A 16928-nucleotide genomic window follows, 5' to 3' on the forward strand; every position below is an offset into this window, starting at 1 on the left:
CCATTGAAGAGGAGTGGGACAACATTCCACAGGCTACAATCAACAGCCTGATCAACTCTATGAGATGTGTTGAGCTGCATGAGGCAAATGGTGGTCACAACAGATACTGGCTGGTTTTCTAATCCAAGTCCCTACCTTTCGTTTAAGGTATCTGTGACCAACAGATTCATATCTGTATTCCCAGTCATGTGAAATCCATAGATTAGGGCCTAATGAATTCATTTCAATTGACTGATTTCAATTTATGAACTCTAACTCAGTAAAATCTTTTAAAATGTTGCATGTTGCTTTTACATTTTTGTTCAGTATTATTTCAAGTTTGTGCTCTATGTATCCAGTGAGCATGGTTCATAGCATACAGTAACTATTTAAAAGGTGAACAGACAGTTGATTTTTTTTGCATTGAAGCGTGTAAATTGGCCTACCGTAGTTTTTATTTTCTTCTGAAAGCAAATGCAAAACATTATTGAATTCAAACTATCTGTTCTCAGGTCCACAACAATTTGCAATTCTTTTTGTGTTTCAGAAATGGTCAAATGTCACTGGAAAAGAAAACATTGATGTTCCTCCACACGTTTTACGCGAAGTCTGATTTATAAAGGGAAACATACATGTATGGTGTGAGCCAAGTTTGTACATGTCAATATTTGTGTGCTTGTGCATCTTTTTCAGAAATAGAGCACGAAGAAATTTAGTCTAAAATATACACAATCATTATAAATGAAGCCCCAGGGCCCTTATTCACAAAGTGTTTCAGAGAAGGAGTGTTTATCTAGGATTACATCCCACCCCCTCTAATTCATTATGATTTACAAGGCAGAAGTGATTCTAGTCCAATTTTCCTACTCTGAGATGGTTGTGAGTACAGGCCAAATTGTCCTCCCCCAGACACAGATTAAGCCTAGCCTTGGACTATAAAACAATCTCTGTTGTCCGGGAAACTGGCCCATAAATGTCTACCATGGCTCCAATGTATGTTTGCTTTTATATATCACTTATATGTTTTGCAAACATGTACTCTTCACTCTCTACCTCTCCTGGAGTGGGTATGCTTTCATAGTTAAACCTGCTGCTACATTCACAAGATAACTACCACATAATTGCCACTGCAATTAAACAGCCAATTATCTGTAATTATACTACTTGGTTCCTGCATCTTACCATATCAAAGACTTACTCGCCCACACATGATGCATCTTTTATTTATTTTGAGTGGAATGGTATTAAAGTACACAATGTATTGTATTAGCATAATTACATTTCCTTATGAGTTGTAAAAATTACAATTAATAAAGAGACATTTATTGGTCAGTGTAATCTTTTTCTTTTTCATCTTCAACTCAATTACTTGGGGTTTGTACCAATGCTTTTATGTATACTGATATGCCTGAATATTGCACACTATAAAACCATTGGGACATCAGAATATAGGGATAATAACTGCCCTTGTATAGATCAAACATTAAAAAAAGACACAAAGTGAGCAAAATGTAGACTTGTTTCACAGATCCTCAACTTGACCTGGAATCACATAACACTCACTGGGTCCAGTTGAGGGGAAAGGCATCATATTTAATGATATTTCTGCTTCACATTCAAGCTGCAGTATTGCAGGCAGGATAAGGTTTCTTTGGTTACGTGAGGTATTAGAGACAACGGAGACTTTGTCAAATGGTAGGTCCAAATCTTCCCCGTGTGAGACCATGGGCAGGCGTTGCGCACAATGCGCAGAGGCATTGATAGTTGCGTTCTGGAACGTAGTGTCGTGGCGGTAAGACATCAACTCGTTACTTAAATGGACAGCTTCTACAGAACTGGAACAGTATCTTTTGCAGCCCAGAATGGTGGAGAATGCTTTTCTGAAATCAGCATTAAAAGCGTATATGACTGGGTTTAACGATGAGTTTGCCCATCCAAACCACACAAACATGTTAAACGTGGTGTTACTTACGCACAGGCGATCACCAAGATTGTTAATGTCACAAAAAGGTACTATGCAGTTGACCACGAAAAAAGGCAGCCAGCAAAATACAAACACTCCCATAATGATAGAGAGTGTCTTCAAAACTTTCGTTTCTTTTTTAAAGGTTGTTTTTAATGAGTTTGTTTTCTCGGCTGCTTGCTGATTGTTCTGTGCGTGTTCCACGGCTGTCTCCAAGGATGATATTCTCCGGATCTGAGTTTGCGCAATCCGGTAAATTCGTGTGTAAGTGCCAACCATAATAACGACGGGAATGTAAAAACTTATCAAGGAGGAGGATATGGCATACGTGCTATTCAAGCTTGCGTTGCAGTCCTCTATTTGGTTGATTTGATTAGTGTCGTCCACTCTTTCCATTTCCTCCTCTGACTTGTGCCAATTGAGCTGGACGGGAATGAAGGAGATAAGAATGGAGAGGGCCCATGCCACTCCGATCATAACGAAAGCAAACCTTTGAGTCATTTTACGTTCATATCGAAAAGGGCTCGAAATTGCCCAGTATCGGTCCATACTTATTATACAAAGATTGAGAATAGACGCCGTGGAGCACATGATGTCAAAAGCTATCCAGGTATCACAGAAGCTGCCGAAGATCCAGTAGCCGGCCACGTCAGACATAGCCTTCCACGGCATCACAAGAACGGCCACGAATAGATCCGACACCGCCAAGGAGATTACAAAAAAGTTAGTTACTTTAGATCTAAGGTGTCGAAATTTGATCACAGCGGCGCACACAAGCGTATTCCCAAAAAGCGTGGAGACGATCAGGATGGAGAGGACGCAACCGGTGAGAGCACGGACGCTGTGCTTGGAGCTGTCCGTTTCAGCACCGGCGGTTTCGTTGACAGAATTCTCCATTGACTAATTTCTCCTCCTTTCTGCGCATATCAAATATAGCGTCTTTAGCGTCTTCCACATTTAGCGTTCAGTGCTCCCTTTATTCATTATGCATTCAACTTCGTTTTGGAGACCCAACTTGCGGATTTCCGTACTCACGCACCTTAATAACTACCTATTAACTACAATTAACTACCTTAATAAAACAGGACCTGGGCCAGTTGTAAGAACCTCAGTTATTTTCTTACTCTGACGCAGTAAAACATTGTCCATTGTCGTGAATAGGTGCACTGCACATAACCCATCCTGCACAATCGCTCCTTTTTTATATAGTGAATGGATCTCACTTAATGGTTGAGTAGCTACTCATGCTTGACGATGGCAATGAAGACCCCTCCTCTTAAAGGCCCAGTGCAAATGATGATAATGTCCTTTTAGTGAAATTTCAGGGATGGGGCTTTGGCCTGCCTGGTTACATCAGCAGGTGGTAAATTAGTTAATAGACCAATATGAAAGAGAGCTCCAAACCTCTCTCTTTCAGTTTTCCCCTCCTCACTCACACCATACTCAGACAGTCCTAGCGAAATTCTTGTAGTGAAATTGCCCGTTGCTAACTAAGAATATATTTGTTTTTCTTTCTGACCATTTTAATTTAAAACAATCAGAGTAAGGTACTTATACTGAAGAAAAATATAAATGCAACATGTAAAGTGTTGATCCCATGTTTCATGAGCTGAAATAAAAGATCCTAGAAATGTTCCATATGCACAATGATCGTGTTTCTCTCAAATTTTGGGCACAAATTTGTTTACATCCCTGTTAGTGAGCATTTCTCCTTTGCCAAGATAATCCATCCACCTGACAGGTGGGCATATCAAGAAGCTGATTAAACAGCATGATCAGTACACAAGTGCACCTTGTGCTGGGGACAATAATAGGCCACTCTAAAATGGGCCGTTTTGCCACACAACACAATGCCACAGAGAAATTCAGAAATCAGACATAAGAGAAACATCTATAGATCATAGAAAATCTAAAGAAAATCTTTAATCAATCAGTTAGCTATTGTATGAACTTGGAAATAATCTGCACTTGTCACGACTCCTACTGAGGGTGGCTTCCCTTCCCGTTCGGGTGGTGCTCGGCGGTCGTCGTCACCGGCCTACTAGCTGCCACTGATTTTTTCCTCCCCCTCCTTGTCTGTTTATTGGTTACACCTATTGTTAATTTGGTTATTAGTTGGGCTTTACTCAGCCACCTGCGCCGCGCATGTGTCTCTGGTACGCAAGGTGCTTGGTAGACTGCTGGAGCATGACCTATACGTCAAGGCTGAGAAGTGTGTGTACTCCAAACGAGCCGTCTCCTTCCTGGGTTATCGCATTTCCACCTCGGGGGTGGTGATGGAGTGTGACCGCATTAAGGCCGTGCGTAATTGGCCGACTCCGACCACGGTAAAGGAGGTGCAGCGGTTTTTGGGTTTTGCCAACTACTACCAGAGGTTTACCTGGGGTTTTGGCCAGGTAGCGGCTCCCATTACCTCACTGCTGAAGGGGGGCCCGGTGCGTTTGCGGTGGTCAGCAGAGGCGGACAGAGATTTCAACAGGTTGAAGGCGCTGTTCACGGATGCACCCGTGTTGGCGCACCTGGACCCCTCTCTAGCATTCATAGTGGAGGTGGACGCGTCCGAGGCTGGGATGGGTGCCGTGCTATCACAGCGCTCGGGTATGCCACCAAAGCTACGCCCCTGCGCTTTCTTTTCGAGCAAGCTCAGTCCAGCGGAGCGTAATTATGATGTGAGGGACTGGGAGCTGTTTGTGGTGGTCAGGGCTCTGAAGGTGTGGAGACACTGGCTTGAGGGGGCTAAGCACCCCTTTCTCATCTGGACCGACCACCAGAATTTGGAGTATATTCGGGCAGCTAGGAGACTGAACCCATGTCAGGCAAGGTGGGCCATGTTCTTCACCCGATTCCGTTTTACTTTGTCATATAGACCGGGCTCCCAGAACGTAAATGCTTACGCACTGTCCCGCCTTTACGACACGGAGGATCGGTCCACCGAGCCTATTCCCATCCTTCCCGCCTCGAGGCTGATGGCACCAGTGGTATGGGAGGTGGACTCGGACATCGAGCGGGCGTTACGGGTGGAGCTCGCGCCTACTCAGTGTCTGGCTGGGTGGAAGTACGTGCCGCTTTGTGTCCGGGACCAACTGATTTGGTGGGCTCACATCCTACCCTCCTCGGGTCACCCTGGGTGGCAAGGACAGTGGGGGGCCTCCGGGAGAAGTATTAGTGTCCCACCTTGGCTAGGGACATTAGGTTTATGTCTCTTCCTATTCGGTGTGCGCCCAGAGTAAGGCTCCTAGGCACCTTCCTAGAGGGAAGTTAGAACCCCTCCCCGTTCCACAACGGCCATGGTCTCACCTATCCGTAGATTTCCTGACCGATCTCCCCCCGTCTCAGGGGAACACTACGGATTTGGTGATTGTGGATCGGTTCTCCTGCCGTCTCCTCCCGTTGCCCGGTCTCCCTCCAGCCCTACAGTCTGCGGAGGTATTATTCACCCACGTCTTCCGGCACTACGGGGTGCCGGAGGACATTGTCTCTGATCGGGGTCCCCAGTTCACGTCCCGGGTATGGAGGGCGTTCAGGGAGCATCTGAGGGTCTCGGTCAGCCTCACCTCCGGTTATCACCCCGAGAGTAATGGGCAGGTGGAGAGAGTGAACCAGGAGGTGGGTAGGTTTCTGCGTTCGTATTGCCAGGACTGGCTAGGGGAGTGGGCGAGATATCCCCTGGGCTGAGATGGCCCAGAACTCACTACGCCACTCCTCTACTAATGTGTCCCCATTTCAGTGTGTGCTGGGGTACCAGCCGGTCCTGGCACCATGGCATCCGAGTCAGACCGAGGCTCCTGCGGTGGAGGAGTGGGTGCAGCGCTCCAAGGAGACCTGGAGGGCGGTACAGGAATCCCTCCAACAAGCCAGTGGATGGCAGAAGAGAAGTGCTGACCGCCACCGCAGTGAGGCCCCCGTGTTTGTACCGGGGGACAGGGTCTGGCTCTCGACCCAAAACCTACCCCTCCGCTTGCCCTGCCGGAAGCTGGGGCCGCAGTGTGTAGAGCCCTTCAAAGTCCTGAGGAGAGTAAACGAGGTGTGTTATCGATTACAACTCCCTTCCTATTATCGTATTAACCCCTCGTTTCATGTGTCTCTCTTCAGGCTGGTGGTAGCTGGTCCCCTGCAGGACGGTGAGGAGCCGGAGGTCCCTCCTCCCCTTCTGGACATCGAGGGGTCTCTGTCATACACGATACGGGCCATTCTGGATTCGAGACGCAGGGTGAGGGGCCTGCAGTACCTCGTGGACTGGGAGGGGTACGGTCCGGAGGAGAGGTGCTGGGTACCGGTGGGGGACATTTTGGATCCATCGATGTTGAGGGATTTCCATCGCCTCCATCCAGATCGCCCTGCACCACTCCCTCCGGGTCGACCACGAGGCCGTTGTCGGCGCGCTGCGGGAGCCGCGTGTCAGTGGGGGGGTACTGTCACGACTCCTAACGAAGGTGGCTCCCCTTCCCATTCGAGTGGCACTAGGCGGTCGTCGTCACCAGCCTACTCGCTGCCACTGATTTTTTTCCTCCCCCTCCTTGTCTGTTTATTGGTTACACCCGTGGTTAATTTGGTTATTAGTTGGACTTTATTTGCCAGCCGGCCCGCCTGCTCTTTGTGCGGGATTGTTCTATGTGTACTTGTCGTGCACGCATGTATGTCACGGCTGTTTCATGTACGTGAGCTGTTTTTTGGATACAGTTTAGTTCCCCTGTGGTTTGGGGTATTTGCTTTTTCACCTGGTCGGTGTATTAAAGACGTGCCTAATCTGATCTCTCTGTCTCCTGCGTCTGACTCCTTCCTCCACTACACCCCGGACATTACAGCACTGTCAGTAGCCTAGAACATTAAAGAAAGGGATACTATCTTAAGCTAGGTTAAAGTACCAGTTTGACAACAACAAACAGCGGCAGAGGTCATATTGAAGTTGTCCTCCAGGCCAAGGATACAGGAGATGAGGCCTTGGAATATTAAGGCTGAGTACAGTCCTGACAGACTCAACCCCACAAGAGGTTCCTGGAGGACAAGGCAAAAAAAAACTAAGAGAGAAGGAAGAAAGCAAAGGGAGAAAGCTGTGATACTGAAGAAAGCTGTGGCGCCACTGAAAACGTTTGCTTCAGGTTCCAAAACCACAACAAACACCCTAAAAGAAGGGGATGCAGAATGATTGTTCTGTAACAACCTCTTCTGTGTTACCTGTGGGAACTGGATATAGTGTTAGCAGTGTCAGAGGTGGGCTCATGAGCTATGCTCAAATTGAACTGGGGTGGGATTCATTTGCAACCTCTGTGTCAATGAAAAAATCTGGGAAAATGCCATTATGTTAAATTCTTGTTTTGAAATGTGTGTGTGTGTTTAATCAGTATTTAATCAGTTATATTCCAATGAATTTGTTCTAAATATTTCTAAATATTACAAACTGGTGGTGATTAGCAGAATGAGTTAAGGTGTGGTGAATTGGAAGTAGAGGGCATGTCTAGAGGGTGAATAGGAAATAGGTGAGATGGTCCCGTTTTGGTGACTAGTGACAAGGGGCAATAAATCATTAATATCGATTAGGGTTGAAATCAGGTTGTATGCGCTGTTGAAACTACCACAACTAAAAAAACACATGTAATCTGAAATGTGTCTTCTGCATTTAACCCAATCCCCCTGAATCAGAGGTGTGGGAGTGCTACCTTAATCAAAATCCACATCTTCGGCACCCAGTGGGTTAACTTTTCTCGCTCAGGGGCAGAACAATAGGATTTTACCTTGTCAGCTCGGGTATTTGATCCATCAACTTTCCGGTTACTGATCCAACCACTAGGCTACCTGCCGCCCCATATACATCACTGGTTAGAGGACAACCTGCAGAAGACAGTCAGCCACATTTTGGAATTTTGCGTTTTGATACAGGAAACCATGTGTTTGATGTATTTGATACCATTCCACTCATTCCGCTCCTGCCATTACTACGAGCCCGTCCTCCCCAATTAAGGTGCCACCAACCTCCTGTTTTTGAAGTGTTGCGTTTTGATTCAAGTGGGTTGCCAGCGCAGTAAGTGTAAGGCCATTTTTTGTTTGTTAAATGTCCAATCAGCCGTTTTTATCTCAATATTAAATAATTTCTTGTTAACAATTAAGTACCTTGCTGTGATTGTTTTAAATTAAAATGGTCAAAAAGAAACAAAAATTGTTTCTTAGCAAAGAGCAATTAATCAAGCAGGAATTTTGCTAGGACTGTCTGGGAGTGATCTGAAAACTAGCTATTATTGGCAGAGAGTTTTGGAACTCTCTTTCTTATCTATTAACTAATTTACTGCCGCGAACATCTAGCAACCCAAAGGTTGTGAGTCTCATCTGGGACAACTTCAGCATTTTTAGCAACTTTTCAACTGCTTACTCCTTTTTATCTACTTTGCAACTACTTAGCCTGTTAGCTCACCCTTCCCCTAACCCTAGCCATAACCATTTTAGCTAACCCTTCCCCTAATCCTAATCCTAACCTTAACCCTTTAATCTAAATCCTAAAATTAACCCTAACCTTAACCCCTAACCCTAACACCTTGCCTAGCTAATGTTAGCGAGCTGGCTAACGTTAGCCACAAAGCTAGAATTTGTGACATATCATACATTTCGCAAATTCGTAACATATTGTACATTTTGCTCATTCGTAACATATAATACAAATTGTAATTCGTAACATATCATACAAAATGGGTGATGGACATCCACTAATGAATACAAACCATACAAAACGCAACATATCATACTAAATGCGGTGTTTCGGATTTATTGTACGTACAGAATAATACGAAATGCTCTGAGACCAGGTTGCCAAAACAGGCTGAAATTAAAAGTGGTCTTTTAAAACAGTTCTTACACTAAAAGGACATTATCATAATTTTCACAGTATTATTTCAATTTATTCCAGTATTATAGACAACACACGGGAGAATCACGTTTTTGACTGCACTGGGCCTTTAATCATCTATATGATGTTGAAATCAATTGAATGTTGGGCAAATATTTGGGGTGTATGCGCTGTTTAAACTAACACTATTCAAATGCCACACGGAATCTGAGAATAATTTTTACATCACTGGTTAAAATAAAATTTGTTGAAGACAGTCATCTAAATTCTAGAATGTAGGACAGAGATTATGGGAGGCTACCAAAATGGGGCAACAAATCATTTGCTTTGTTATTTAACTTTAACGAATCACGACCCTGAATGTGTAATTCCACTCAATTTTATGTGGTGAAAATGCAAACTTGTGTAATGTACAGTGCCTTGCGAAAGTATTCGGCCCCCTTGAACTTTGCGACCTTTTGCCACATTTCAGGCTTCAAACATAAAGATATAAAACTGTATTTTTTTGCGAAGAATCAACAACAAGTGGGACACAATCATGAAGTGGAACGACATTTATTGGATATTTAAAACTTTTTTAACAAATCAAAAACTGAAAAATTGGGCGTGCAAAATTATTCAGCCCCCTTAAGTTAATACTTTGTAGCGCCACCTTTTGCTGTTCCATCGGTTTCAAGTCCGGGCTCTGGCTGATCCACTCAAGGACATTCAAAGACTCGTCCCAAAGTCACACCTGCGTTGTCTTGTCTGTGTGCTTAGGGACATTGTCCTGTTGGAAGGTGAACCTTCGCCCTAGTCTGAGGTCCTGAGAGCTCTAGAGCGGTTTTCATCAAGGATCTCTTTGTACTTTGCACCGTTTATCTTTCCCTCGATCCTGACTAATGTCCTAGTCCCTGCCGCTGAAAACCATCACACATCACACAGCAAGATGCTGCCACCACCATGCATCACCGTAGGGATGGTGCCAGGGGCACCACCTGGTGTCCTACCTGGTCGCACACCTGGTTGACGGGGTGCCGGTCAACTCAGCGATGAGGCCTGGGTCCAGGATGTCCCTGGATGTCCCAGGATGCACCTCTCCTCCAGGCCATTACCCTCCCAGTCAACCAGGTACTGGAATCCCCTGCCCCGCGGTCGAACCTTCAGGAGGCGCCTCACTGTGTACGCCGGTTGGCCGTCGATGAGTTGGGGAAGAGGGGTGGGCCTGGAAACAGGAGACAAAGGGCTGTGAGACATAGGTTTTATCCTATGAAAATGATAAGTGGGATGTATACGAAGGGTACGGGGCAACAGAAGACGAACAGCAGAGGGGATAATAATCTTGGACATGGGGAAAGGGCCTATAAAGCAGGGGGAGAGTTTGCGGGACTCCGCCCAGAGGGGCAGGTCTCGAGTGGACAGCCACTCTGCCTGAGACGATACCGAGGAGCCGGGGTCTGGTGGCGGTCCACTTGTCAGCGATACCTGGAGGTGGTCTTGAGAAGAGCCGACCGGGCTCTCTTTGAAGGTATGGCGACAGAGGTGGACAAACATCTGGGCCAAGGGTATGCCGACATTCCACTGGCTCCGGGAAGAGCGGAGGCTGATAACCCAGGGAACACTCGAAAGGCGAGAGACCAGTGACAGAGCAGGGGAGGATTTTGCGGGCATATTCAATCCACACGAGTTGCTGTCTCCAGGTGGTGGGGTTGGCAGAGGCAAGGCAGCAAAGAGTCGTCTCCTGGTCTTGGTTGGCTTGCTCAGACTGGCAGTTGGCCTAACGGTGGAACCCGGAGGATAGACTGGCCTACGACTCAATGAAAGTGCAGAAAGCCTTCCAGAACCGGAACAAGAACGGAGGACCCTGGCCGGAGACCATGTCCACTGGGAATCCATGGATCAGGAAGCCGTGCCATATCAGGAAGCCGTGCCATACCATGTTCCACACCTTCCAACCGGTGTCTCCACTCCTCCAACCCCATCTTCACCGTGAGAAGCTCACAATTCCCCACATCATAATTCCTCTCTGTGTTGTTAGGCGATGGGAGAAGAAGGCGCAGGGATGTAGCTTGTGGTCAAGGGCAGAACGCTGGGACAGGACAGTCCCCACTCCGACATCCGAGGCATCGGCATCCACCACAAACAGACGGGACGGGTCAAGGTGAACCAATTTGTGAGCTGTGGTGAAACAGTGCTTGAGGTCCCGGAACACCCGGTCAGCAGCTAGGGAACATGTGAACTGAACCTTGGGAGAGGTGAGTGCAGACAGGGGGGAACCCAGGGTGCTGACGGGGGAAGCCAAGGATAAAGCAGCGATAAAAGTTGAAAAATCCCAGGAAATGTTGCAGCTGCACTCTGGATGCAGAATGGGGCCAATCCACCACCGCTCTCCCCTTCCCGGGATCCATTTGTACATTCCCTGCAGCTATGATGTAACCAAGGAAGGGGATGGTGGAGCGATGGAATTCACATTTCTCTGCTTCACAAAAAACTGGTTTTCCATGAGGCGCTGGAGGACATGTCGGATGTGGAGCACGTGTTCTTGGGCTGAGTGGGAGGAAACAAGGATTTCTTCGAGGTATGCGAAGTCGAACCAGTTCAACATGTCGCGGAGAACGTCACTGATCAGGGAATGGAACACAGCTGGCCCATTGGTAAGGCCAAATGGCATGATCAGATATTAGTAGTGACCTCTGGCCGTGTTGAAGACTTTCTTCCACTCGTCCCCCTCCCGTATCCGCACCAGGTGGTAGGCGTTTCGCAGGTCCAACTTGAAGAAAACGGTGGCCCCCTGGAGCGGCTCGAAGGCCGAGGCAATGAGTGGTAGTGGGTAGCGGTTCTTCACAGAGATGTCATTGAGGCCCCGGTCGTCGATGCATGGGCGCAGAGTTTTGTCCTTCATCTCCACAAAAGAAAACCCTGCGCTAGCGGGGGAGGCAGCAGGACAGATACACCCTGCAGCTAGGGAGTCGTCGATGTAGGTCTCCATAGCCTTGGTCTCTGGACCTGGACCTGACAGAAAGTACAGTTGTCCCTGCGGTGGTGTGGTGCCTGAGAGAATGTCGATCCCGCAGTCATAAGGTCGGTGCGGTGGAAGTGAAGTGGCCCGGGCCTTACTGAAAACCTCCCGGATGTCCCGGTACTCCGAGGGAATAGCGGAGAGATCCGGGGCAACTTCCAAGCCTGCCGGAACACATCCTGGGGCAGGCTGCGCTGACTTCAGGCAATGTGTGTGGCAGAATGGGCTCCAGTGAGTGGGGATGCCCATCTCGGACACCAGCGTAGCGTCCATAAAACTTTCATCGGCCCCAGAGTCGATGAGTACCCGGAGAGAGTTTGACTGGTTCCCACACAGCAGAATGGCATCGAAAGGGGTGCGAGTAAGGGGAGAGGAAAAGTTTTCCATATGGCCCACCAGAGTACTACCCCTACTGGTTAGCCTGGTCTTTTAGTGGACAGGAGGACACAAAATGACCAGTAGTCCCGCAACACAGGCAACTCTTCGTGTGAAGCCAGTGTACATGTTCTGCTGGGGACAGCCTAGCTCTGCCTAGTTGCATCGGCTGAGGTGAATCGGCAGACTTTGGAGAGTATCAGGGGAACTCGGGTAGCCTCGGGTCCTCTCGGCAACGGCGACATCGAGGACTTCCGGGATGCCTCGGAGGCGAGGTGGAATCCTTGGGCGGGCGAGTGGAATCGGACCTCCTCTCCTTCCTACTTTCCATAGCCACCCATCGATCCAGATGGTCAAGGAAATGAGCGAGCCAAGTTTTATTTTAATTTGATTTATTTCACCTTTATTTAACCAGGTAGGCCAGTTGAGAACAAGTTCTCATTTACAACTGCGACCTGACCAAAATAAAGCAAACAACAACACAAACAACACACAAACAACAACAACACATCAACAAACTTACAATCAATAACACAATAGAAAAAAATAGAAAAATCTATTTACAGTGTGTGCAAATGTAGAAGAGTAGGGAGGTAGGCAATAAATAGGCCATAGAGGCGAAAATAATTACAATTTAGCATAAACACTGGAGTGATAAACATGCAGTTGATGATGTGCAAGTAGAGATACTGTGGTGCAAAAGAGCAAGAGGGTAAGTAATAATATGGGGATGAGATAGTTGGGTGTGCTATTTGCAGATTGGCTGTGTACAGGTACAGTGATCGGTAAGCTGCTCTGACAGCTGATGCTTAAAGTTAGAGTCGGAGATATAAGACTGCAGCTTCAGTAATTTGTGCAATTCGTTCCAGTCATTGGCAGCAGAGAACTGGAAGGAAAGGCGGCCAAAGGAAGTGTTGGCTTTTGGGATGACCAGTGAAATATACCTGCTGGTGTGCATGCTTTGGGTTGGTGTTGCTATGGTGACCAGTAAGCTGAGATAAGGCAGGGCTTTACCTAGCAAAGACTTATAGAATAACTGGAGCCAGTGGGTGTGGCGATGAATATGTAGTGAGGGCCAGCCAAGGAGAGCATACAGGTCGCAGTGGTGGGTAGTATATGGGGCTTTGGTGACAAAACTAATGGCTTTGTAATAGACTACATCCAGTTTGCTGAGTAGAGTGTTGGGGGCTATTTTGTAAATTACATCGCCGAAGTCAAGGATCGGTAGGATGGTCAGTTTTACGAGGGAATGTTTGGCAGCATGAGTGAAGGAGACTTTGTTTGCGAAATAGAAAGCCGATTCTTGATTTAATTTTGGATTGGAGATGCTTAATGTGAGTCTGGAAGGAGAGATTACAGTCCAACCAGACACCTAGCTATTTGTAGTTGTCCACATATTCTAGGTCAGAACCGTCCAGAGTAGTGATGCTAGACGGACGGGAGGGTGCGGGCAGCAATCGTTTGAAGAGCATGCACTTAGTTTTACTAGCATTTAAAAGCAGCTTGAGGTCACTGAAGGAGTGTTGTATGGCGTTGAAGCTCATTTGGAGGTTTGTTAGCACAGTGTCCAAAGAAGGGCCAGATGTATACAGAATGGTGTCGTCTGCGTATAGGGGGATCAGAGAATCACCAGCAGCAAGAGCGACATCATTGATATATACAGAGAAAAGAGTCGGCCCGAGAATTGAACACTGTGGCACCCCCATAGAGACTGCCAGAGGTCCTGACAACAGGCCCTCCAATTTGACAAACTGAACTCTTTCTGAGAAGTAGTTGGTTAGGAGAGGCAGTCATTTGAGAAGCCAAGTGATCGCTGAGATCCTGGTTGAAAACAGCAGAGGTGTATTTAGAGGGCAAGTTGGTCAGGATGATATCTAAGAGGGTGCCCATGTTTACGGATTTCGGGTTGTACCTGGTAGGTTCCTTGATAATTTGTGTGAAACTGAGGGCATCTAGCTTAGATTGTAGGGCGGCCGGGGTGTTAAGCATGTCCCATTTTAGGTCACCTCACAATACGAACTCTGAAGATAGATGGGGGTTTGTCCTTAGTTTGTCCTTAACCTCCTCCCATACTCCGTGCAGGAATGTGTCGAACAGCGATTCCGGGTTCCAGGCACTCTCAGCTGCCAACGTGCGGAAATCCATCGCATAGTTACCTCCGCATGTTGGTCAGCTGGCAACGTGTGGAAATCCAAAAGCAGTTACTCCACAATACTAACCTAAATGAAAAGAAGGAAGCCTGTACAGAATAAAAATATTCTAAAACATGCATCCTGTTTGCAATAAGTCACTAAAGAAAAGCTGCAAAAAATGGGGCAAACAAAGGAACGTTATGTCTTGAATACAAAGTGTTATGTTTGAAGCAAATCCAACACAGCACATCACTGAGTACCACTCTTCATATTTCCAAGCGTCAGGTGGCTGCATCATGTTATGGGTATGTTAGTCATCGTCAAAGTCTAGGGAGTTTTTTTGTTGATAAATAGAAACGTAATAGAACTAAGCACAGGCAAAATCCTAGAGGAAAACCTGGTTCAGTCTGCTTTCTAACATACACTGGGAGACAAATTCTCCTTTCAGCAGGTTAATATCCTGAAACACAAGGCCAAATATACACTGGAGTTGCTTACCAAGACAACATTGAATCTTCCTGAGTGGCCTAGTTACAGTTTTGACTTAACTTAACTTATGTTGAGTTGGGCATATCGCTCTCCTGTTTTCTACCGTTTGTATATGGCTGTTACACCGTTTGTATGAAAAGTAAATGAACATTGAAACGCTTGTGGATATTCCTTGTAAAGTTAGCACACTAGCAATGCTCAACAACCAACTTGACAGAGCTTAAAGAATTATGTGCAAATATTGTACAATTCAGGTGTGCAAAGCTCTTAGAGATTTACCCAGAAAGACTCACAGCTGTAATTCATGCCAAAGGTGATTCCAACATGCATTGACTCATGGGTGTGAATACTTATGTAATGAGATATTTCATTTTGAAAACATTTTCAAAAATGTCTAAAAACATGTTTTCACTTTGTCATTATGGGGTATTGTGTGCTGATGAGTGAGAAAAACAGCATATTTAATACATTTTTAATTCAGGCTGTAACACAACAAAATGTGGAATAAGTCAAGGGATATGAATAGTTTCTGAAGGCACTGTAAATCCCAAAGAGCATCTCTACCAAATTTGGCGCCAGTAGCAGCGCGTGGGTTAAATCACTGTGGAAGCCAAGCCAGACAAAAAGCCATATTACAACCTGTGTTGTGATAATTGCTTTGTTCGCTCTATAACCTGTTAGTGCATATGCCTTGCCACTGTGATATGTAGGCCTAAGGCCGAGATAATAAGAAGACACAGTGGCAGAATAAATTCAACCACTCCTTTGTTTCATCACAAAACTGGAGAGCAACATCTGTCCGGTGAAGTCTACAAAGCATATTGCATGTAACAAACAGTTACATAACCTACAGCCATGGTCAAGAAAGTGATTGTTTCCAACATTTATGGACTACTTAACAACTATTGATTTAGAACCACGGAGAGTGACCGCATGTCACAAAGATAACAGGAGCTGCCTCCACTATTCTAGTACCATTTCAACTTCAATACTTCAACATCATCAAATCACTTCTGCTTAGTCTAATACATTGACAACCTAGAGCTATCAGAATCCATTTAGACCAATCAACGTAGGCTAAATATGATGTGGCCTGCCATAGTTCTGATTTATATATATGTGTGTGTGTGTGTGTGTGTGTGTGTGTGTGTGTGTGTGTGTGTGTGTGTGTGTGTGTGTGTGTGTGTGTGTGTGTATGTATATGTGTGTGTGTGTGTATGTGTATGTTGGCACGTGCAAGTAGAAATATGTTGACTCACCTTACTTGTAGAGAAATGCCAATGACATCCTCTCTTTCACCATCTATGAGTCTGTCATACAGTACACGCTTTAACATTTTGTTGTCCTAGGCTACCTGGCTAAAATGCTTGCTCGCTAGCCTAACTTCCTTTCATGGGCAACATTTGCTAGTTAACATTAGCCTTCTACATCTAGTTACATACTGAACTTCCATCCTCTCAGGCCAGGGGCACAATGTATGAGTTTATGGTTGGATCAGAATTGCCATATAATCATTGGCCAGTAGGGATAATTAAGTTAAACCACAAGTCCAAATCCCTATCTCCATCCATGGCTAATTTAGGAAAGGGTCAATTTTAGCTAGCTAGCTACCCACTGGAGGACAATAACACAAGTAGGTGCAACAATTCAAGTTTTTTCTGTCAATTACCTATTTCTCTTGGTGTGATGTGATTGCAGTGAAGCCAAATCCAAACTGGCTCCCCTTTACACTTTTTTTGGTGCTCCAGCCCCATTCACAGTTGAGCTCACTCAGTTTCGCTCAAGTCTGATTAGCAATTATTTTATGTTTTTTTAAACCAAGGGAGGCCATAGGCTCGCTGGTTTCCCTTGCATTCAATACGAGGGGCGGCAACAATGTCATACTCTTTTTTGGCCATATAACATCAGATAGATGGCATACACATAAAGAGACAGAGGGGCGCTGTTTTGCTCACTCCGATGCTTTGTCCGGTGAGATTCAGCCTCTTTGAAAATTATGAAACACAGAGATGAAAGATACATTATTTTTATTCTAGGTCCTATGAGCACATGCCACGGTAAATTAACGTGTGAATCCGCCACATCGCGTTTTTGATGCTAAGGCCCAGGACTATAGGGTCTGTCCTCTGTGCAGCAGGGTGAACGTTTGATGTCCCT

The 16928-nt window shown here is 46.0% G+C and overlaps 1 protein-coding gene across 1 annotated transcript; it reads right to left on the reverse strand.

Annotated features, from left to right (window-relative positions):
* Window positions 1-1197: 1197 nt before the first annotated feature.
* On the reverse strand, window positions 1198-3117 carry LOC135525167 (D(5)-like dopamine receptor). The gene has a single exon (XM_064952908.1). It carries the CDS (start codon window positions 2837-2839, stop codon window positions 1502-1504), a length of 1338 nt encoding a protein of 445 aa, XP_064808980.1. The 5' UTR covers window positions 2840-3117; the 3' UTR covers window positions 1198-1501.
* Between the last annotated feature and the right edge of the window lie 13811 nt (window positions 3118-16928).

This window comes from Oncorhynchus masou, chromosome 31, assembly GCF_036934945.1.
Source record: "Oncorhynchus masou masou isolate Uvic2021 chromosome 31, UVic_Omas_1.1, whole genome shotgun sequence".
In the NCBI taxonomy this organism is placed as follows: domain Eukaryota; kingdom Metazoa; phylum Chordata; class Actinopteri; order Salmoniformes; family Salmonidae; genus Oncorhynchus; species Oncorhynchus masou.

What these genes read in the sequence shown, in the direction of transcription:
- LOC135525167 (XM_064952908.1), bottom strand. Translation starts at nt 2,839, where the DNA reads ATGGAGAATTCTGTCAACGAAACCGCCGGTGCTGAAACGGACAGCTCC.